This window comes from Schistosoma haematobium, chromosome ZW, assembly GCF_000699445.3.
Source record: "Schistosoma haematobium chromosome ZW, whole genome shotgun sequence".
In the NCBI taxonomy this organism is placed as follows: domain Eukaryota; kingdom Metazoa; phylum Platyhelminthes; class Trematoda; order Strigeidida; family Schistosomatidae; genus Schistosoma; species Schistosoma haematobium.
In genome coordinates this window covers 5,052,397-5,076,506 of record NC_067195.1, presented here as the reverse complement: position 1 = coordinate 5,076,506, position 24,110 = coordinate 5,052,397, and the positions used below count along the sequence as shown (strand labels likewise).

Below are 24,110 nucleotides of genomic sequence, written 5' to 3'. Positions count from 1 at the left end.
GAGATACAGATCATTCAGTCATTTTGTCAGATCTACAAGGACCGCTAAGGGTAACCTATGTATGGAGTGATACGGTTATAACATGTGAAAATGGGTTCTGTAAGTGCATACCACACTTAATATTGCTTTTCAGTGTAGATATCAAAGAGCATTCAATGAGAACACAAAATGGCCCTTTTTATGGCCTCCTCAACAAACTGATTTAATACTCCGGGTTTTTTTCACTCGTTGTATTAAAAATAGTCCGGTTGCTTGATAGAAATAGCCATGAAATAACTTTTATACTAATTGCGTGTTACATATAGCATAGAACAGACCAAATATATATGAATTTCTGCTTCAATGACGTTCATATAACGTGATGTTCTATTTGTAATCAGTAAGTTTTTTGGATAGATTGATCTATTTAAGGTTAAACAGTTAATCTGTAACAGACAGTAAATATGAGTTATTCTACGTCTGAGACAATTACAATGATATCGATTCCCTGTTTGACATAATTTATCAGTCATCAACATCGTATTTTACCATTAAATTGAAACTAGTAACATTAACGTAATATGTGCGTGTAATTGTACGCAAATATTATATGATTAAACTACTTGATCCATTCGGCGTTGTAACGAAATGAGAATTGTATGTTAAAACTGTGATAAAATTAATAACACCTTACAGGTGAATATTATATTTTACTACAGATTACATATGGTAAAATTGCGTGTAACTACGATTGTACAGTTTTAAAAAATGCAATTATCTGAAAAAACCTTTTTTCCTGAAAGGTCTACGTTCTTTTTATGTTAGACCAGCAATGAAAACCTGGATGCACTGGACGGCCGTTTTTCTCTGGTGTGGGACTCCTCAGTAGTGCGTACCCACAAACACACGCGCAGTTCTCAAACACAGGACCTTCAATTTCGCATGACTAATTTAGTTGTTCTTGGCTTGAATGCTATAGGTAATGGACATGTCATTTATAACTCTCTTAAAAAGTGGTAATTTCCACTTGCAATTGATTAGTTTTTTTCAGGTAAACTAGTAACTATGATCATGATAAAGTTGTGTTTATGAAGAGTGAACTATCCAATTTCATCATATTCGTTAGCATGTAGAATGTATTCATCATTGAGATCCTATACTACACAACTTTGGCATTATACATATTTCATATGTGCAATAGCTGACAAATGAGCTGTTTTAAATGTCTCCTTTTTTATCTCATTTAAACGTCTGATGACTTAATTGACATTTAAGTCATATTCGAATTTATTCTTAACGGGATAATCTAAAATCAACTACACATATAAATGGAAAAACTTAGTCCGCTGTCTACATAGATTGATGAGAATAAAAGTTACTATTTTCTTCATTCTAGGTATTTATTACTCGATATCATTTCTTGCAATTGTCTTCATTTAAATCTAGTAATTACTGTTATTATCAGTATTTCATTTACGGTTTAACAATACTCATGAATAAGTCTGTAAATCTCTAAAACCACTTTGTGAGTAGTTTATAAAATTATACCAAGTTAAAGTTTTCAAGATTAAGATACTTTAATCATATGACAACTTATCCTTCAATATTAGTTGATAATGATTATAAAAATTATAATAGAAATAACCATTTATGTAAACACATTCAAATGTTGCATTTGAGTAGATAAAGTAGAACTATGAAACATGATGGATCAGATCAATTGAACTCTTTGGACTAGTAAACAATGTTTATATCTCCAATTCATATTAAATGACATTACAACACATTATCCTGCTATTAACTAAATCACTGCATGGGTTTATATATGATTAGTTTGGTAAAAAGCAAAACAATTGTTATATTCGTATTCAATTGATTCCATAAACTCTTAATTCTAGTAATATACTAGTATACACATTTTAAATTTCGAATATTGTTGTCATTATACATTAAATAACTTTAATTCTCGTTATACACAGAACGAACTGTTGAACATGTTTGAACAAGAGTTCATCATTAACTTGTTTTAAGTCTTATACATCGTTAATAATTAATATATCAATTATTGAACAGTTTGCCCATTAATATAAAGGTTAAATACGATGAATTGTATTAATTCATTATTAATTAAAGTTAATTACTTTGAAAATTGATTTTTTCAAATAGACGAGCCGATTGAAACAACCTTTTTTAAACCTACGACTAGAACAATCCAATAAAAAAAATAAGGCATTACCGACGAAGCTTAACCAATCAGACTGCAACAAAAAAGTTGGGTATTAATAAGACAGTGACTACAGAATCGGTCTGGATCACATAGTAATAAAGTTAGATAGAACTAATTACATAAGTCAGTTCTGAAGAAACTTAACAGGGTAGAAATTTATGAATGTTATTCGCCACCATCTTTACCTCGTACAAAACATTTCAGTGATTATATGAAGCTGTATAATCTTATTTATATGTAATGTTTTTACATGTTGTAGTCTATTTATTAAAATATCAGAGTGTTACAAAATGATCAAAGATATTTAAACTGATTCACGTATCGGATATGAAAGTCAATGAAAATGAATGGATGATAATTTTATCATCTATGATGAAGACAATGACCCTAATAAAATGATACAAGTCCATAATAGAATCAAAGTTGAATGTTGATGTTCTACTAAAACGAAGACCAGATGGATCACTACAACAATCGATATACAGAAAGCTAATCTGGTACGAGAAGCATAAGAACATGCATGATTGGGTGCAGCTGTGTAGTAAGAGAACCTTAATCTATTTTCTACCCTCAAGAGCTAGATGAATATAAAATTGAAGATATACTTGATGATAAGTTGAATATAATCTCATGAAAACTTTAATAATAATATTAATAATAATTTAAAAACAAAACGTCAAGATGAAAGTATTTTCACAGTTTCGAATAAAGTTTTATTCTTAAACATTGAATGAGAGGGAGATACAGCTAAATGATACAATCCCCTCTTTATTCAATACCAGAGAACTTTGATTACGCTGAAATAACATCCATTTATAAAGTTTCACCAACCAAGAAATTCAACTATTTTTTTGTTCTAATCGAATTCATTTCTGTAGTTGATCTGGATCTAATCAGTGATATCAAACCATATTTAAACAATGAAATACTAATAACACTAACAAGAAAATTCATAACACAGCTAGATAGGTAAATAAAATATAAAATACATTAATTATAAATTATTTATTTTTTTTTGTTAAAAATGTCAAGTAACAATATCACCTACTTTTCCCGATACAATACGTTCATAAATTTGTATTGGTTGATCAGCAAAAAATGGTGGATAACCAGCTGCCATTTCATAAACTAATACACCAAGTGCCCACCAATCAACAGCTTTATTGTAACCCTACATAACAATATAATATTATGTATTAAAAGAAAAAAAAGTAGTAATGAATAGTAAGAACAAATTTTAAATATCATTCAAGTATATTTTTTTGTTACAATAAAAATTTATGGCAACGTCGGTGAGACTATAATTTATGGACGAGCGAATCAAAAGCGTATGAGGGATATCAAGTTCATGAAGCCAATTTCAGTACCTGATGCTCACATACGATCAATTCACAGCGGATTTTAGATAATTAAGCGACTACAACAAATGGGACTATTAAGAAGTTCTTTTATTTGTGATCGTGATAATTAAATAATTTGTGAACCTTGTGTAGACTACCGTAATGTTGTCTTTCAATGTAATATGTATTGCAGGAAGAAGTCTGCTAGAATAGGATTTTTTGCTCGATCCAGATTGATAATTGTTGCCACTTGGATAATAAAAGTGACAGTAACACTGGCCACAGCTAGGTACTACAATATATACGGATGATTGGAGAGTATACAGATGACTACATAGACTTGGTTATGTGCATCGTGTCGTTATCCACAAGCGACATCTTGTGGACCCAACAACCTGAGTGCACACAAACAATATCCAAGCTATGTGGTCGAGGCTCAAAGAGTTTGTGCGACCTTATCATGACTCAAGAGGCCAATTATTATGGAGTCATACAGAAAATCTCCTCTACTGAATGTAATACGATTTTAGAACCTCTGAACCTCTTTCTAACATTGACAAGTTTTTAAATCATGTAGAAGAAGTGTAAACACTTTATATCTCTGATTTTGTATAATATATTTTTACTCTATACTGATTGTTTTCTGATTGATTAATATTTCTCAAGCTCACATAAGATTCGTTCAAAGGTCGTCTATAAAAATTATAGTCTCGCCGCAAAATCTTACACAATGTACATTTTAACAATTTGACTTTCTCATTTTCCCACTTGGAACAACTTTAAATGTCATTGATTTGTTTTGTGTTTTTCTATGATATTTTTGTACTGTATATACACAGATGAATTGTATGCTTATTCGTTCGTATTTCCAATTGTTTATAAAATATACATTTCCATGGTTTCGAGTTCCGTGTGCAAGATCATAGATATATGGATTACTAAGTAGTCTTATACTAAAACGTAACAATCATTCAATGTTATCAGGTTCTTAATGATAATCTAATTCATAAATTCAACTATTAAAATGTAAGGATTATTGAAAAAAATAAAAAAAAACTACCGAAACAACTATTCATATAACTTAATATCAATGTAATATAATATTAGAATAGGTGATTATTGTTAGTTTATGTTACTAAGTTGATTGTATCATTGATTTAAGTAATAATTTAACAGAATGGGTTTTGTGGAGAGTTTTAGAAATTTCACAGGTTGAAATCATAAGTCAGTTAAAGCTAGACCACCATTGAAAACCTGGAAGCACTGGACGGCCGTATCGTCCTGGTATGGGACTCCTCAGCAGTGCGCATCCATGAAGACAATGGTGTACGGTGGCGCAACTTCGTGGATTGTTTGAAGTTAGACATTAACACCGATGGATGCCAGCTCAGTGGTCTAACGGTTAAGTGCTCGCGCGCGAAGCCAGTAGGTCCTGGGTTCGAGCCCCGCGTGGTGCGGGATCGTGGACGCGCACTGCTGAGGAGTCCCATACTAGGACGATACGGCCGTCCAGTGCTTCCAGGTTTTCAATGGTGGTCTAGCTTTAACTGACTTATGATTTCAACCTATGAAATTTCTAAAACTCTCCACAAAACCCATTCTGTTAAATTATTACTTAAATCAATGATACAATCAAATTAGTAACATAAATTCTAAAAAAAGCAAAGATTAGTCTCTTTTTTGTACTCATCAATTATTTATTATCTAAAATCTAGCAAAAACAAAACGAAACAAACATTGAATGAATCTAGATAAATAACAAGCTGAAAATTTTCTACATGACCTTAAATATTCAATAGTTCATTATATATATGTATTAAGGATTATTTAGTAAATTTATATAATAAGGTTAGACAATGACTGAATCTAATTAATATTAATAATAATATTATTATAAGATTATGTATATAAAATAAAATTGAAAGTCCTTAAAACCAACTTATTAATAAGTGAAATATTATAGTTCCCTAGTTAAATGTAATATCATTTTATTATTTATAACAAGCATGAACTGATCAGTTCGTTTAACATGATTACTATTAGTAGTATAATCATTCATAGTAATAATAATAATAATAATAATAGCGGTGATAATAATATGAATATGAATGGATTTCACTATCCTTAAAATCGATAGAATTTAGGAGAGAAAAAAATAGAAAAAAGAAAATAGTCACAACGTAGACATATAGGTCAATCAGGTTAGAATAAATAGCCAAGTAATTGATAACAGAGAAGGGGATATATATAATAGAATTAGAAAGGCAGACAGATAAATATCCTGTTAGTTAAAAAGAGATTAGAAAAACAAATGAAACATTGAAAGTTAAATATTAATACTAATAGTAGACTAAAAAAAACTATTGACTTTTTTTCTCATTTCTTGAATGTTGTATTATAAGCAATAACAATATAAATTATCACAATAAGCCTTTTTAAACTCCTTGCAAGTATGAACATTAGAAAATCCATTAGTAATCAGACTAGCCTAGTTCTTGTAATTGTTATCCGAAAAAGAATTGAATGTATGTACCGTATGATAATTTTACTATCCTATATTATCATTAATTGAAATCATGAACCAATTAGTGTTTGACTACCATTGAAAAATCGGAAACACTGGACGGCCGTTTAATCTGAGTATGGTACACCTCAGCATAGTGGATTAGTTGAAGTTAGACTAACATCGTTGGAAGTCGGTTCAGTGGTCTTGAGGTGAAGCAATCGCACGTGAGACAAAAATTCCTAGATTCGAATTCCACGCGCAAGATCATGGATGTGCACTGCTAAACAGTCTTATGCTATTACCACATGGTCATCTAACACTTCCAGATTTTCAATAGTAGTCTAACATTGATCGATTCATGAAATTCAACAGTTTCCACAACCGTAAATTGAATATCATCACTCAGTCGACTAAATAGTGCTTTCACATTTTTAACAATAGCCATTGAAATGGATCACAATTATCAAACATATCCTTCACATTAATTCTATCAGATATCAGGTTGCACTAAATGATTAAAACTTGAATTCAAAAATTTTATAGTTTGACAAGAAAATGTTACATTGATATTTATTTTATTTTAACACATAGATATTGGTACAAGGAGGCATCAAATACAAATGCGCCACACAGATTTCATTTGATATGTGTGAGGACTGTGATACTGACCGGGTGCCCAAACCGAAGCAGATGGTTTTCTTAGGAGGCCACACCCGAGGCGTTCGACCTGAAGGTCTAATCCACAAGGCAGTGGAGTATTGTAAGGAGATGTAATCCCATGGTAGACGGTGACCAATAATTGGTTCATACACCATTTGTTCCCTCAGGGTACTGGAGCCCATTTGCAACATTGATTTGGAGTCAGGGTTTTCCAACTCCCCTAGGTGGACTCTCCATGTCCACCAACCCGGTTAAAGCGCCGGATATTCACTTTATGTCCTCTCAATTTCGTAAACAACAACCCCGCCACGAGGAGGTAGTGAGTAGGACTTCCCTGGCAGAGGCTATACAGGCGTGGCCATATGAGAGCAGTTCGAAAGGGAGAGCGGACTCTCCCCACTCTCGGCCGTATCAGGGCATTTGGGGGCAAGGTTGTGATGGGGTTGGAATTCGAACCCTCGCCCTTTCGGACTGGTGTTGATACCTTCAAACATAATAACACTGCTTATTTCTAGAACTCCTAACAACAATATTATTGTAGTCTGGAATAACAAGAGAATATTATTCTTTCTAACTGTAACATAAGTTCAAAATTTGCAAGAAGTGTGAATTTTCCTTTTACCAAACTGTCGTCGTACCAATTTATTGATCTAATTTTAATCTATACAAAATCTAGATTCAAACATTTCAAATGATTGGCGGTTTCTATCTATCCAAATCGACAATTATCTTATTGGTTATAATTGTATTCATATTAAATACTAGTTAAGATAGAATATTCGTTATTGTTTTGAAAAATAATACCATTTTGAAATGACCTTAATTACATGATTAATAATTATTATATCGATCTAATAAAATGAAATTACAATTAGATAGTAGTATATGGAATTCAAATAAAATATTCATATATAACAAATAAATTTTGTAATAAAGTCCCTTACTAGAAGACGAGAATCAATAATAAAAGGCATGTACCTTGTAATCTGTATTATTTATTTGAATAATGTAAAAAGGCTTTGTTGTCCTTGTGTTAAGTCTATTCTATACATGTACTTTCATATGTGCTGAACACATTTTTGACGATAATTATTAGAGTTTAGTAAATATTGAATTGGAGTTTAAAGCGTTTTCGAATTTCAATGTTGGAATATCAACGCTGAGATTCATGAAAAGTCTTCAATAGGATGATAAGTACATTCTAAATTTCCATGTTAACTACTATCTAAATATATTAAAACATTCTATAACCAAAAATGTTACATACTTGCACACTGACATTCAAAAATATAATTGACGATATATAGCTAAAAAGTTGAACCATTGCTTGTATTTTACTGAGAATATCGATTTAGTCATTCTCAGATTAGACATAAAGTGCCAGGTAAGGATGGAAAATCGATTGACCAGGTAGAGAATATTTATTAAATGAGATGCTTAGAATATGTATTACGCACGTACCACCACCTACCTTCACGTGTGCGATGATGGATAGTGAAACAGTAAGCTGTGAGAAAACTAGCGGTGGCTAAACTAAAACGTGGAATCCGTCTATGATGTTATTGACAATTGGACTGAGCCATTTAAACATATGTAAACTACTTAATTAACGCGATTACCATAACCAACGGTTAAAAACTTGATATGACAACTAGTAACTGTTTACAATAGCACGAGTGCATCCACTCTTTGTCTTCCTTTAGATTTTTTAAACTTTTTCATCAGTTTGATCACTTTTTTCTGAAGTCTTATATGTCTAATCATTTTTATTTCAATCAATATTGTTACTACCTTTACTAATCTAGGGATTTACCCTGACAATTTCATCTCATTACCCTAATGGATTATGATCAATTAAACTGAAATATACAAACATGTCAGGTTCTATGTTGCATTTGAATAACTGAAAAAATCAATGCCTTTGTTGTTGCTGTGTTTTTTTTTAATATATTCACTAACATGTATATCATATGTTTTAGCCAAAATTACATTTACACATTTTGCTGAGTTTTTATTGACTCATTTATGTAAATCATTTATCAACATCATGGATATGTGCTCAAAACAAAAAGAGATAAAATCTCAGAAAAAACAATCCTAAAATTCTTCTTTTTTTTTGAAAAAGGAACAAATAGACATTGGTTAATACGATAAAGTTTAGATTGAGAGAGTAATGTATTGGAAAGCACAAAAGTACATTGAACATGGAAACATTGATAATATTCAATTGTTGATTATTGTTTTTTTTAGGGGGTAAATATGAAGAAAAACAAATTATTATTAGGGTGAAAATAAAACCTGATTATGATACTACTCTATATGAATTACATAGATTAGATAGTTGATTAAAATCTAGTGATAAATAAGTGTTCGATTAAATTAACATAGAAATAAATCTATCATATTAGCAAAATAAGATCAATAATGAAGGGGTAGAATTAGTGTAATAATAGTGATAATGAAAAATATTGAACATTCTCACTATGGTCCAACGAAACAGAATGAAAAGGTATGTATGAAAGAATACTAGAACTCAAGACAGAGGGAAAAATAAAAAATGAATGTATCTGTGTTATTATGAACAATTCTGAAATAACTTAATGAACGTCTGTAACCATTGAATGTTATTGGATAGACTTCAACTCATATGGTTTGAACTAATAGTCAACGACTTCATGAACTGATATCTCATTTTTTAGCCACCCCTTAGATTTCTCCCAACTTACTATTGCACTAGATAACATTAAACGTCGGACTTGGTGGTACTTTGGCAAGGATAATGTACGTTCCAAGAAACCTCAGTCAGTGAATATTCACAACTTTACAACCTATTACTTATCTTTAACTAAAGCCTATACCTAACCTTAATATTCTATACTCAATCATTCAATGATATATGAGCAATGCTTCGAAGAGAAGTATGGTAAAAAATCTACAGTCTACACAAATCTCTTACATTTATAGCTCATTTCCAATCTATGGAATGATACAGATAGAACTGTTGAGCAGTATATACGTACATAAATAGAAACTGTTTGTTTTTATCCGCAAGAAATTATTTGAAATTATACAGAGGTACAACGTTTCTCTTAATATTTTCATGTAAATAAATATGACATTTTACATTAGAAAATATAATCAGAAAGCGTAACTATCATACATATATAATCAGTTAAAAAACGAGAATTCCAAGATGACAAAAAACTTATTCATAACTCAAGTGTATACTTTTAATTTTGGTGTTTATAAAATTTTAAACTTTCATTGTTACTATGGGGTATTTCACCAGGATGCCATAGTTCAAAAGAAATTGAAAATTTTTTGAAAGAAGCATAAGTAATTTTCGTAGTTCACATTATGAATTCATTTTAGTTAGAGAACTAATGAGAATTGGTATGTAATATATAGCTATTTTACCTTATCATGTAATACCTTAACAGTATACATCTATGATTCCACCAGGGATCGAACAAAGGACTCAACAGTGCACATCCACGACCCAACAATCGAGACAAAAGCCAAGGAGTTTCAGTTGTGAGCGCGAACACTTAACCTTAGGAGCTAGAATCCAATGGTATACAAGATTAACTTTAATAAATCCACGATATTGCGCGAATATCTATTATTTTCAGTGGATACCAACCTCAAATAAACAAATAAGCTCCACTTATTATGACTTCTAACTGAAGCTACGGAAATTTCCTCTTGAGGCTAGTCACTAATGAGCACATAACTGTCGGAATGAGTTGTGGAGGGTATTAGAATTGCATTGAAATCGCGGACCGATCTAAGTTAGACAACCATTGCAAAAACCTGGGGACACTGGATGATTGGCTCATTCTACTATAAGACCTATGGTCTCGCATGAGAACGCTTAACTTCCAGACCACTGAGCTGCTATCCAACGGTATACAAATCTAACCACAATCCAATCCACGTTACCATCTTCAAAATATTATTTTCATTGTATACTCTCAGTAATTCTAGAGTGTCTAGATGAAATTCAAAACGACTTATTACTGAATAAATAAGCATTGTTTCTCTTTAATTTCCCTATTTATAATAAAATATGTACAGAAATTAAAGAGGAAAAACTAAAGGATAATAAATTTGTAATTTCAGTAAAAAAATTAATGATTATTTTAAGACTTCTTATTCATTCTTAATTGATACAACGAAAGAGATCTATCTACGGTAATATTAAACAAGTAAAGACTATGCAGCGAAAAAAAACTTTGTATATATTAATATCATTTAATAAAACAGAAAAATCGTATTCACATTCACTTAATATATTTATAAATTAGTAGTTTATTGAAAAACTAGAATCCGATTAGGTAATAAACTGATTGGAAGTGTAAAATATCAAAATGGAAGCCAAATAGTGTTTTAAAGGTTAAAGAAAATATATAGTTATTGAATCAAAAGTAAACTATGGAAGATAATGAACCTTTTCAAGTTTTTCGTGATTTTCACAAATTGAAATCATGATTCAATTGAAGCTAGACCAACATGGAAAACCTGGAAGCACTGGACGGTGGCTTCGTCCTAGTATGGGACTCCGAAGCAGTGCGCATCCACGACCCCGCACCCCACCGCGAGATTCGAACTCAGGACCTATCAGTCTCGCGCCAGGCGCTTCACCAACTAGACCACTGGGCCGGCATCCAATGGTGTTAATGTCTAACTTCAACCAATCCACGAAGTTGCGCCACCATACATCATTGTCTTTAGTGAGCTGATATCTCACAACAGACCTGGTTGTCACCTTCATTGAATTGTCTTTACTCCTTAATTATTAAATTTACATCAGTCTAACATTATTTTCAGTTGGATATTTTTCGTATTTATATATGATAAATAAACATTTGGAAGATATATATATATATATATATATATATATATACTGTAGTGGACGCAACTTGGTGGGGATGACCAATTTATTGTTTAGCGCAAAATTACACAGTGCCTTCATAAGATATGAAAATCATACATTGAAATCATTATTTGCACATCTTCCATCAGTTGTCCATTAAATACTTCATAAATATTCAAATTATGTTGCTCTGTTTCCATTCCTGTCCTCTTCAATTCAATTTTCTGCTCGCAGACATTCCACTTCCGATTGCTGATACATACTACTTATATCTGTCAGCATACGCAGCACATATCATATACTCATATAATATGTCAAGGAGTGATGATTATTTCTCCAAATATTTTAGTTGAAATCATGAACTGATCAATGTTAGACAATCATTTAAAACCTGGAAGCACTGGACTGCCATTTCGTCCTGGTATCCAACTCCTCAGCATTATGCAACCACGGTCAAGCGCGCGAGACTCGGTTCCTAGATTGAATACTGTAGGTAATGGATATGGATAACTTCTAAAAAAAGACTTAATTCTCACTTACTGTCGATCAGGTTAATTTGTTCTCATATTTAATTAGATTCCGATAACAGTCCTCAGAGTAAATTCATTACTTCAGAAAATGTATGAAATCAATACAACCCTTATGCTACCCCTCATCAGACATGTCAAAAAAGAAACAACTTTCACCAAACGTATCAGATGATCGTTACGCTATATCATCACAAATGAGTTGAAATTCTACCCATAAGTTCTAATCATTAAACATTCATCATGATACGTGAAGCTCCCGGACTCTATCCTTAATAAGCTCGTGGTCACGTATCGTTGATGAGTCAAGTTGTAGGACGAGGTATCTGTTTACCATCGTTTGATTTACAATAATATTACAAATGAGATCAATCTATGATGAATACATCATACAAATATAAGCACGTCAATAAACAGATACAAAAAAACAAAACATTTATGATACACACAAAAAAAAACAATATTACAATTCGTAATGGGAGAAAACATTAAATATGTCAAGATTCTTCAATGTGTTCTTGTGTGTTTTTTCTTTCTGTACTGATACATAGTGAAATTATGCAACTGCATGTGAAACTATATTTATTTACAAAAAGTTGACCAGTGCAAAAAAAAAGTGTAAGAATACAGAATAAATCAATAGATCAGGTGAATCTCAAAAGTAGTAAACGAATAATTAAAACAGGTAGGAAACACACACACACACAGACACTAGCAAAAGGTAATACATGTCTCTTATCATGTATATTGATATGTAAATTGATAATAGTTAAAGTATTTACACTTCATCAGATTTTAGATAAATCAATGACAAAATAAAAAAAAAAGAAAACTGCTAGGATAAATGAATGAAAGGAGAAAAAAAAAAGAAAAATTGTGTATGTACTGTAAAATTGAATATGTTTGTCGGATACAAAAGAAAAAGAAAAGAAAACACAATTATAAGAGACTTTAAGTATGTTACATGTAATTCATTCTTTTTCTTTTTATAATATGATGAATAGATAAATTTGAAGGATAGTTAAACAAGTTGTTACTTGTGAGATACAAATGAAAATTTACTCATTTAACATATATATGATTATATTTAGCAATATATAGATCATTCAGAACAATGAAAGAAATTACAATTGAGATCTATAAATGGTGAGATCTTTGAGTAATACTTAGGTGATCTTGAGAATGTCCACCTACTTACTATGATTAAATGAGGTTTGTAAATTAGTGTAAGAAATTAAGATTAGGGCGTTAGGGGTTAGGAATTAGAATTAGCGTTTTCATCACGAACTGACATTGACTATAATTCCAAAATTGTATTTAGTTATATGAACCATAAAAATTTCGGGCTATAATCTAAGATGTGCTATCTTAAGTCTGATTAGTTCATCTCAAAATTATAGTCTCGCTATAATTATGAATTGTTGTGGGATTAATTCAAAGATAAATGTGAATGGGTGGTCAATTATCATGTTCCAAGGATTAATTGAATAAACTACTTGATAGTATGAGATTTGAAAAGTTCTCTTACACAATCAACTATTGACAGTTGTCAAGTAAGAATAAAGAGGTAAATACTAGAACAAGTTAAGTAGAAATAATAAGATGAGAAGTACGAACTAAAGAAAAACAAGAAAGTAGTAAAATGTTATAGTCTATTAAACAAAATATTGAATAAACGCATAAGGTATGTTGATGTCCAATGTAATGAAAATGATTGAGTAAATTTCTTTTAAAAATAGAATAGAATAGTAATTAAAATACTGAACTCTCTATTAATAAGTCAAAGATACCAACTCAACTTCACCCAACTTTAGTCTGGACAGATGAATAGTATCACTATCCTTCACACAATCAATGTGTCAGAGAGATGGGAACAAAATTACACATTTCAAATGTGTTATATTATCTATACAGTAAAAGTAAACGTAAATCATGCGCAAAACTACGTGGAATATGATAAAAACCACTCTCGGAAAAGTTTCTTCTGGTCAATATTTACCTACATCATTAAAATATCATATTACGCTATGAATCAACAGTAGTTGAACGGATTGTAGATATAAACACGGCTTCATCTACTTTGAACTAGAAAATCCTGGTAAGACTGTTATGTCTAGCACATTAATTATAACTTACAGACAAGTATATGCGGAAATCCAAGGAGTTAACCAAAAGTTGTTTCAGTATTGTGCTAATAAACTTATAACAAACTTATGTAATAAAGGCATTTTTAGAGACAGAAGTATAGAGCACTGATCTTGATCATGTACACTACTGTTAAACAAATACAATACTGAAGCTTTAAGCTGATATAATATTTAAAAATAATTCTTGCTGTCATTTGAGTTTGTTGGATACTGACATAATGAACATTGAACCAAGAAATATTTGTATCACTTCTATCTTAGTTACTGAGTAATTGATATATTTTTCCCTGTGTTATGAAATTTCTCAGTTCAATGATTATAAACACCTTCTAAATGTATTATTTGATTTAACATTTTAATTATTCCAATTACCTAATAAAAATGTAAATTAACCATGTGTGAAATTGAGTAGTATCCTAGTAAAAACACTACATCATATACATAATGAATATAAATGGAATTATTTATAATTTAAATGAGTTTTTGTTTAATAAAAGTCAAATATTTATGATAATTTATTGATATAACTTACTTTGCTTAGAATATGGAGGATCCACCTAAGGGAATTGAAAAACTATTAATCCAAATCAACGGTGTACATGCGCTCCACAACCCTAAAGGAACGAATGGTGTATGGATTTCCTGTTGGTTACCGGCTACCATGAGATTGCATCTCCTAACGTTACTTCACTGCCTTGTGGATTTGATTTCTAGGTCAAAAGCTCTGGGAGTGGCCCCCTAAGAAAACAACCTGTTTCGGTTTTGGCACCCGGATAGTATCCTAGCCATCACATTTGGTTCCCCCATGTATTAATATTTATTGGTTTAAATAAATATAAGATAACTTACTGATACAACTTACTTTACTTAGAATAATTTCAGGAGCTAAATATTCTGGTGTACCGCATAGAGTCCATGTTCTACCTTTCACACGTTTAGCAAAACCAAAATCTGTTATCTGTAAACAATATTTATGGAAATTACAGAAAATATAGAAAAAAATAGATTCAATTAACTTTATTAAGAGATTAAACAAATAATTATTATCAAAAGGGGTTTTTGTGAATATTATAGTAATTTCAATAGTTGAGATCGTGAGTCAATTGAAGCTAGACCACCATGGAAAACCTGGAATCACTGGACGAGCGTTTAGTCCTATTGCGGGATTCCTCAGCAGTGCGCACTACTGAGTAGCTAAGTAGTTAAAGTATTCGACATTCATAACCAATAATGTCACAGATTTAAGTTGTGTTTGGACTAATTCGATTTGTATAATCAGCTAATATCAATAATCCTCACACATATAGTATAAATTAAAGCTGAATACATATATGGATTGATAAGTTGGAAAAAGTGGTAAGATCATCATCATCAAAATATTAAAAATATCTCTATAATTGTGGTTACTCCTCTTGAGTTAAATCAAACCTTTCTTTTAGTCTATTATAACGCCACTGTACTTAAAGTATTGCTTTCATTAATTACTCTATGTGATTCTAGGGTATCTAAATCAACACCTAGACAATTTATTGTTGAATAACTATGGATCGTTTTTTTCTTTACCATTACCCCATCTATTCTAAAAATTGAGCGAAACATGCAATATCATTCACAAATAAATTCCATCATGTTGGACAAGTAGACATATTAGCGAATACCGACTAGCAGTGAAATAACACGATATGTTACCATTGACAACAATCCATACAGACAAATTAGATTCGGAAAACGTCGAAGTTCTGGATCAAAAAAAAGAATGTTAACTAATGTCTAGAACCGTGGCATTTAGGTCAATCTCCAATCAATGAACATATCGAAAAAGAATCAGTCAATCAATCAATCCCAAAAGGAAAAAGTCAATTAATCACATGATTGAAAGTCAACCGTAAACCATAATTAACAGAAATCCTTGATAGATTAGAACATTAAAACTTGAAATAACAAACCGATTTACAAACAAATTAATCAGAATGAACTAATTGAGCGTTTAATGCAGAATGAATTAAATTATCTGACTCAGTGAACAAAAAATGTCTGTAGAAAAGAACAAGGCGATACAGAGAGAACAAGAGAGATTGGTACTAGATAATCTCGGTAATAATAAAAAACTCAATTCCAAATGCCGACCTATTAATAAGCGTTTAAAAAGTTTTAAATGAGTGATCCTCAGGAAAAAAGAAACAACTTTTCATTAGTTTACGCTTCACATACAGTTCTTCTGTTGTATCATGATCTCTCCTATATTTTACTCAAGATTAACTGAATTAATAATTCCAATAGGATAACATATAACAAATATACAAATTTGTCGTGATATCTGACTTATTTCTAAAACTTCCCATTGTTTAACGAGAAGTTATGCAAAATAATGTTGGTTTCCACTATGAACCAGAATAGCTCCTTGAGAACCATTCAGCTCTAGACAGATTTTTCATATAATTAAAAGGTTCCTCAAGGATACCATCTCTACAACAATATAAGGAATAGCATACAGTACTTACAATTCTAACGGCAAGCATGATACCGTTTGATAATTGAGTTGAAATTCAATAGTCTACATTTCAAATTCTTGTCTATCAACAAAACTACTATACTGCATAAATCGTTTAATGAATACAAATTAATTATCAACTTTAAGTCCTCAATAAGAAAATGATTGCAAGATATATATATATATATATATATAAAGTTAGGATTGGTCTTCTTTCAAGTTTCCTTGACAATAAATAACACCAAAAAACGGTAATTTGAGCCCAGAAAACACCGCGTAGATGTTTTATTTTAAGATGAGACTTGTCATCAGCAGTATGAATTCTGTGTTTACTGTGTAGGAACTTGAACTATTAGTTTTATTGTGATATTATTTTATCCATTGAAATTAACATTCATGGACTACGATAATCGATCTTTACCCGATTATCATAATGAAGAAGACTGACTACGAACGTTACTCTCTTGAATTTTTATCCCTATTACACTACCTATTGGAAAACTGAACACCACCTACTACTTCGATGAGCGATGTTTACTAGTGTTGAATTAAGCTGGAAGAAAGCCTGGAGGTAGTCTAAATCAAGAAATGATATCACTGCATTAAATTATTGACGATTAGCTTAAAATATATTGATAGATGTAGGTTACCTGGTTAAGGTCAGCGAGATGATTGTGATCAATCGATGAAGAATCTAGGTAACTGTTATGACCTTGGATGTCTTGTTTTGCTACCACGCGACCTATCGACCAATCCGGATACGACTTATACGGATCTTTACACTAGGCCAACCAATGACGTTCAACCGGTGCGGGCAGTCTAGCGTCCTTACTGGTCCTATGTCCTCCGAGCCCTTCCACTTGAGTCCAGAACACAATACCAGCTTCGAATCAGAGCAGATCGTTTATTTCAAACATACTCGGTTTATATATCAACCAGACAGACCACAACGCAGCATAAATTAGAAAATAACATGTGTACACAAATAAGCCAAAAAGTGGCTGTGCACGAGGGGGACAGTGAATAATAGACTGAGCATAGATTAAGAACCGTAAATCGTATAATAATAAATTATAGGTCAAAATAAAGCTTATAATAAGAGGAATATAAATATACGTAATGTAATTGTTGGATAATTATACAATAAGAATATTTATAGAATATTAGTTCATTAATAGTCCTCGGGAGTTACCTGTAATTTAATCTCCACTCGGATATAACAGTAACATAACTTAAAATCACTTACATGGATTTACTCTGTATGCTCTTCTTGATCTTGAATTCCTGTACTCCTTCACACATACCTTCTCATCCTACCACATCAAACCGAATGTTTAGTACTTTTTTTCAATTTGCATTACTGCTACATTATTTTCAATCTTTCACCATTCATCTTACTAATTTCATCTATGTATGTTTATATGTTACAGGAACTTTGAACAATACACATCTGTTAGGTTTTACGTTGATTATGATCTATTGGAATTCTCACCATTGATTATAAGGAACATTATATGACATTTAGTTTATTTAACTGAATCAATGAATATTATCTTCATGAGTCGTTAGTTTCTATGTAGCATTTTCCTGATATCAATAGATATTTTCTTTATTTAATTTTATAGGACAATAATTTTACAAGATGTCAGAAGTAAACACATTGATAATATAAGTCACTATTTTTTATCAGTTACATCATCAGATCAATTAATTTATAAATGAATATTAAACAATTAAAAATAGTCAAAGCTGAATTCACGAGTCAATCTAAGCTAGACCACCATTAAAAACGTGAAAACACTGGACGGTTGTTTCGTTCTAGTATGGGACTCCTCAGCAATGGGCATCCACGATCTCCACAAATTCTCAAAATTAAAAATAGTCGACAAGTGATATTTCAACTCGATTTACAGAATTCAATTATCAGTGTGCATTAAATAAACTTGAGACTGACCATTAGTCTACTTAATGATCAACCAATGTAAACAGATATTAACAGTCATAGTAATAGTCCTGGTATTTATTATAATAAGCCGAAATTTCAACTAATTTTATGAAACCATCCAAAACAATATTCTGACAATCAATTATTCCTTCATGAGATCACAATTACGTTTTCTAAGTTTGTTTCCTTCCTTCTTTTTTTTTTACTGTCAACCATACTTTGTTAGTTGTAACTAGAACTGACATCCCGTATATCAAATAGTAATATATATATATATATATAGGCGTGAATAAATGTAGTCTCATACTGCCAACACTTATTTGCTTTACTACATTCGAACGAAAAGCAAATGAAGATAACAGTAGTAGTAGTCTGTAGCAAGTAGTGAAAGAATCATTAGTATTTGTTTCTATTTCTATCAATAAAAATTGTCAAATAAATGTGTATGATAGTATTAGTAGTAATGGAATCAATAAGTAATTATGCTAACCACGTTTTATAGTTTCAAGTCTCGTTATATCAGAGAACCATTAAGAATATTATACTATGATGTAATCAATTCACCAGTCAATTTGCGTTAGACAATTACAAACTGAAACATACATATGTACATACAGGGAATACATAAACTACAAACACACACAGAGAGAGAAGAACAACAACTACTTAGGTAAACTAAAGTGACAAAAAGGCAGAAAACAGTCTAACATTTTTATCCATTACCACCCAACTAAAAATGGTAATAATAATAATACAAATAGCAAGATAACGTAAACGTGAATGAGGTGTAAAAAATAGTCCTAGAAGGAAAAATCAAAGATTTATTTGGTATTTTATTTCCGTAAAATGGAATACTAGACGGATCAATAATGAAATTCTAGTCAGAATCTTAGGGAAGTGGATCAATAACCAATTAATCCACGTTATCTGTAAGATATAATCCAAAACTTAAGTGGATGTTGTGATTTAGTGTGTGGTTAAGCCATTCAATTTTTGACCATCAGGTTGTAGGTTGTGAAACCCTGCTTCGTCTATTTCATTTCAAGTAGTAAAACGCCAGTTCTAGTAGAGAAACCGAGAATCGAGTTTGTAAAGTAATCAGAATGCTTAGATAATTCCTTGAAAAAACTTACTGTGTTGTTAATATCGGACTGGACTATTATTCAAAGTGTTACACATTTTGGCTTCCAATAGCTTAAGGTCACATATGTTCACGTAAATACCCTTATTTTTGTACATAAACACAAGGGTTTACCTAATCTCAAATAACTCTCAATATAGATCATGTGTCATATAATCAAATGCAAAAGAAACACTTCCGCGTTATTTATCTACAATTAAACAAGAAAGAAGACGATATTCAGAGTCTAAAAATTGTATCCAATACATGTGGTATAGAAAGACGTCTTGAATTAATACTCAATTTTGACTTCAAACGAATTATCTGTTACCGATCAAATTCAGGGAGGTAGAAGCAAATTTAGTGGTCGGACAAACAGATCTGCACAACAAAATCAATATTAATAAACCAAGGATAAATATACTCTTTCATACCATCTCATCTAACGTTTCTATTATCTAGTCAATTTATCCATGCAATTAAACAATAAAGTTTTATTAGATACAGTAATTTACCCTACCCAGTTTTTAAATGTACAATATAAAAATAGTGTTAATTAATACCTTCCAATACTGATTCCTGATATCTAAGAAACCGAATAAAAAATATTGTATGAAAGTTACCTATATTACTACTACACTAGTAAAAACATTATCAAGATCATCAAAAATGGTGCAGTCGCATTGGCTGTTTCACAATGGTATTTATTCAGAGACCTATCCATCTCACCTACAAATCTGTCTAACATTACTACTCCTAACCATAAATTTCAAGAGTAGATTTAATTAGAGTTGGACAGTGGGCAGCAGTGAAATCCAGTTTGATGAGTGTTTCGCCATACTTGGGACACTTCAGTTGAATATACCTGTACCCAATTGATAATGTTCTTACCAAGGGTCGAACTCAAAACCTTTCGAATTAAACAACCAACGAGTTTCAGACAGAACAAAATGTATGTCCAAGATTCTACTGTTAGCCACTGAATGACAATATAGAGGGAATTTACACAGAATACATAAATGTCAAAAAGAGACTGATCAATTTTTAAACCTTGACATCAACAAAGGCAAGAAAAAAATACTTCCAAGAGTAGATTTTTTTAAAGAAAATAACCACAAAGCTTAATGTAAAATATTTAATTAATATATAATTGATTTGAAAATAATTTGGTTGATAGCAGTCTAAAAATTGAAGTGTAAAACAACTGTTAATAGGATGCATCGTTTTATTGTGAGTTCGAGTCACACATTGTTGGCATGGAATTGATTTTTTTTAAAACAACACTAGTTTCCAATGATTGGGTTGTAGAAAGTTGTCTACTTAATTCATTTACACTTATATATGACATTAAAAATAGTGTATTTTGTAAATAACATACAAATGTAGATGGTATTAATCATATATCTAAAAAGCTATAAACCAGAGTCATATCGTTATTGTTGGATTAGGAAAAAAGGCGTTTACTTTTTAATCAGAAATCTTAAATCAATGTTAATATAAACATTATAAGCGGAGATGGATGGTAGATAGCAGTGCAATTCAGGACGCGCGTCTCGTCCTACTTGAGAATCGTCAGTTGGGTGTACCTGCAACCCAGAGTTGATGTTCACTACAGGACTCCAACCCCGTACAGTTCGCTTCAAACACCATCACGATATCCATTTAGCTATTGATTACAAATAGCCACTAGCCTGTGCGATGGGTTAAAGCTTAATTCATTTTTGTATTAGTTGTCTGAATCTTCCCACTGACGTTCCAAATGTTAGCTTAAATTTTCTTGTTACAAAGTAAAGGGATAATGTACTCAACTTCAAGCCATATTGTTTATATGACTAGTGAGGTTATTACGAGGTTCGAACTGTCAATTTATTGGTTGAATGTGAAAAGCACTTAAATCACTTAACCACTGTTCCATCAATAAAATGAAATCGTGTTAGTTTCCGTTGTTGTCACTTAACTGTTCAGTGATTTTTTTTCTCCGCTTTTATGACTGTAACTTAGAGAATCAAGATAGTGTATATCACAATAAAATGATTAACCCTAAACATTAACACAGGTTACAATGAAAACTAAGCCAAAATTAACAATAGATCAGTTGCAAACAATGTCAGTCAGTTACAACATAGGACCAGGCATCGGTCCAAGTTGCCATACCTCATTCGCACAAGATGAACACCGGATTCATAGAAGTACAACTTGGTAAACATTTTCGTCAGCTCAAATCACCACATTATATACAGTAAACAGTGAAGTGATGAATCCAACATGAATGAAAAGTAAAGAGGAGTATAATACTGACTACAACCATTGGCAATACATAAAAAAATAGTTTGAAAACTCTACAGTGACAATAGACTTAGAATTTCAAGACAGAAAAAAACTCCATACTACTTCAGTAAAACCATCAATTCTCAGCCATCATATCTAAGGATTTCAATTGTAATTCATGATTATTGTCGAGCTCTCAAAACGGAAGTCAACAAGGCTTTTAACAGTGATCAATCTCTTCGAAAACGACTATCATAACTTAGTTTGACTGACATTGTCCTTCCCCTTCCAACATATCCCTATGTTAACCAACATCTCTCATCAGAATAATATGAAAGGAATAACTTCAAATAACAAATGTCCTAACCACCTCAGACTTTGAAGATTCACAACAGTGTCAACTTATTTGCCATCAATACCCTACGATTGTCTAATTGTGGCATTACTCACTCAGATGGTTTCACCATAGACACAAATAATGTTTCGAAAAGATCGTTAATCATATACTAAATCTTAAGCAGAGATCGATGATGGCTAGTAGTGGAATCCAGGATGCCTGTCTCGTCCCATTCGAGACATATCAATTGGATATACCTGTTGTTTGAGAGTTGATATTCACATTAATGGGAAGATTTAAATAGACAATATAAATACTGAATATCTTCTTCAAGGTTTTTGTGATTATTATCACTATGTAGTCATATTACAAAATATGTTTCCAAATCTACAAACGATATATAACATGACAATTCAAACAGACTATGCTTGTCAGTCAGTCAGTTACAACGTAGGACCAAACACATACATGCATCGGTCCAAGTTGCCACACCTCATTAGCACAGCATGACGAACACCGGATTCATAGAACCAGTTAACTCAATGGTGTAATATATAAAGAAAAGATTTTTATGTAAGAATATAGTACAGAAAGAAAGAATTAGTTTGTACAAAGAAAGATATGAAATAATTTTAATCTCATAGTTTAAAGGAAGACAGAGAGTGTATACACCTACACCACTGTGATCGATTCTGAGCCGCGTCACCCACAGTCTCCAACCATTGGTTACGATAGTCGCACGAACCCCGACCAAGTAGTCTACATCTACCAACATGGCTAAGACTAAAAATTAGCGACAGCACTCAAGATTATGCTTGTCAACATGACTTAATATTACTCTATTTATATGTAACATTTGTACATTGTATAGTCAAGATACTAACTCAAATATATCTACTGAAACAAAATAAGAAATTTATTTATAAATTCTCTATATTTTTGATATCGAATCCGACAACATTCATTACTAAGCTAATTAATTTTATTAATATACAATTTAATGAAAACATTATGATGAGATCACATTGAAAACTTAACAATGAAATTGTTTATAATAACTCAATTATTATTCTTTATTCTATATCGTAGTACATTTATTTATTATTATAAATATTTTTCATCCAATTCAATTTTATAAAATACATAAACCAATTTAAAGTTAATTTTCGTCATCGATTACTTTCATATATGGGAACTAATGAAAACTAAAAAGGTATTAAATAATTGATTTATTAGAACCCAGGACTTATCAGTCTCGCATGCGAGCACTTAACCGTTACACCACTGAACCAGGCAGCATCCAACAGTGTTAATGTGTAACTTTAACTAATCCATGAAATTGAGTGACACATCCACCATTGTCATCAGTAAGTTATTATCTCATAATAGACCCAGTTGAACTCCACTGAAGTCTCACAATAAGATGAAACGGCCGTCCAATGCTTACAGGTTTTTCATGGTGGTCTAGCTTCAATTCACTCATGATCTTAACTATTGAAATTAATACAATCTTCACAAAAAATTATTGGTTAACAAGTCTAATAAATATAACATATTGGTCAAGTACAATCTTTTTCTTATGATCAACTTTCAGTCACATAACTGGTTAAGATCAAAATAGAAAAAGTGGAATTCAATCATTTCCAATTAAATAGTGAAATATTGGAGTGAATTTAAACGATATTAT

The 24,110-nt window shown here is 31.3% G+C and overlaps 1 protein-coding gene across 2 annotated transcripts in view; it reads right to left on the bottom strand.

The window, feature by feature from the left end:
• Nucleotides 1-24,110, bottom strand: part of PKA-C1_1 (cAMP-dependent protein kinase catalytic subunit 1) — a 72,994-nt gene that overhangs the window by 8,712 nt on the left and 40,172 nt on the right. For both annotated transcript variants that reach the window (XM_035732225.2, XM_051210245.1), the window contains exons 8-9: nt 15,125-15,220; nt 3,255-3,377 (exon numbers count right to left, since the gene is read on the bottom strand). In XM_035732225.2, the coding sequence (XP_035588360.1) occupies nt 3,255-3,377; nt 15,125-15,220 (219 nt within the window). The remainder of the gene's footprint in view (nt 1-3,254; nt 3,378-15,124; nt 15,221-24,110) is intronic.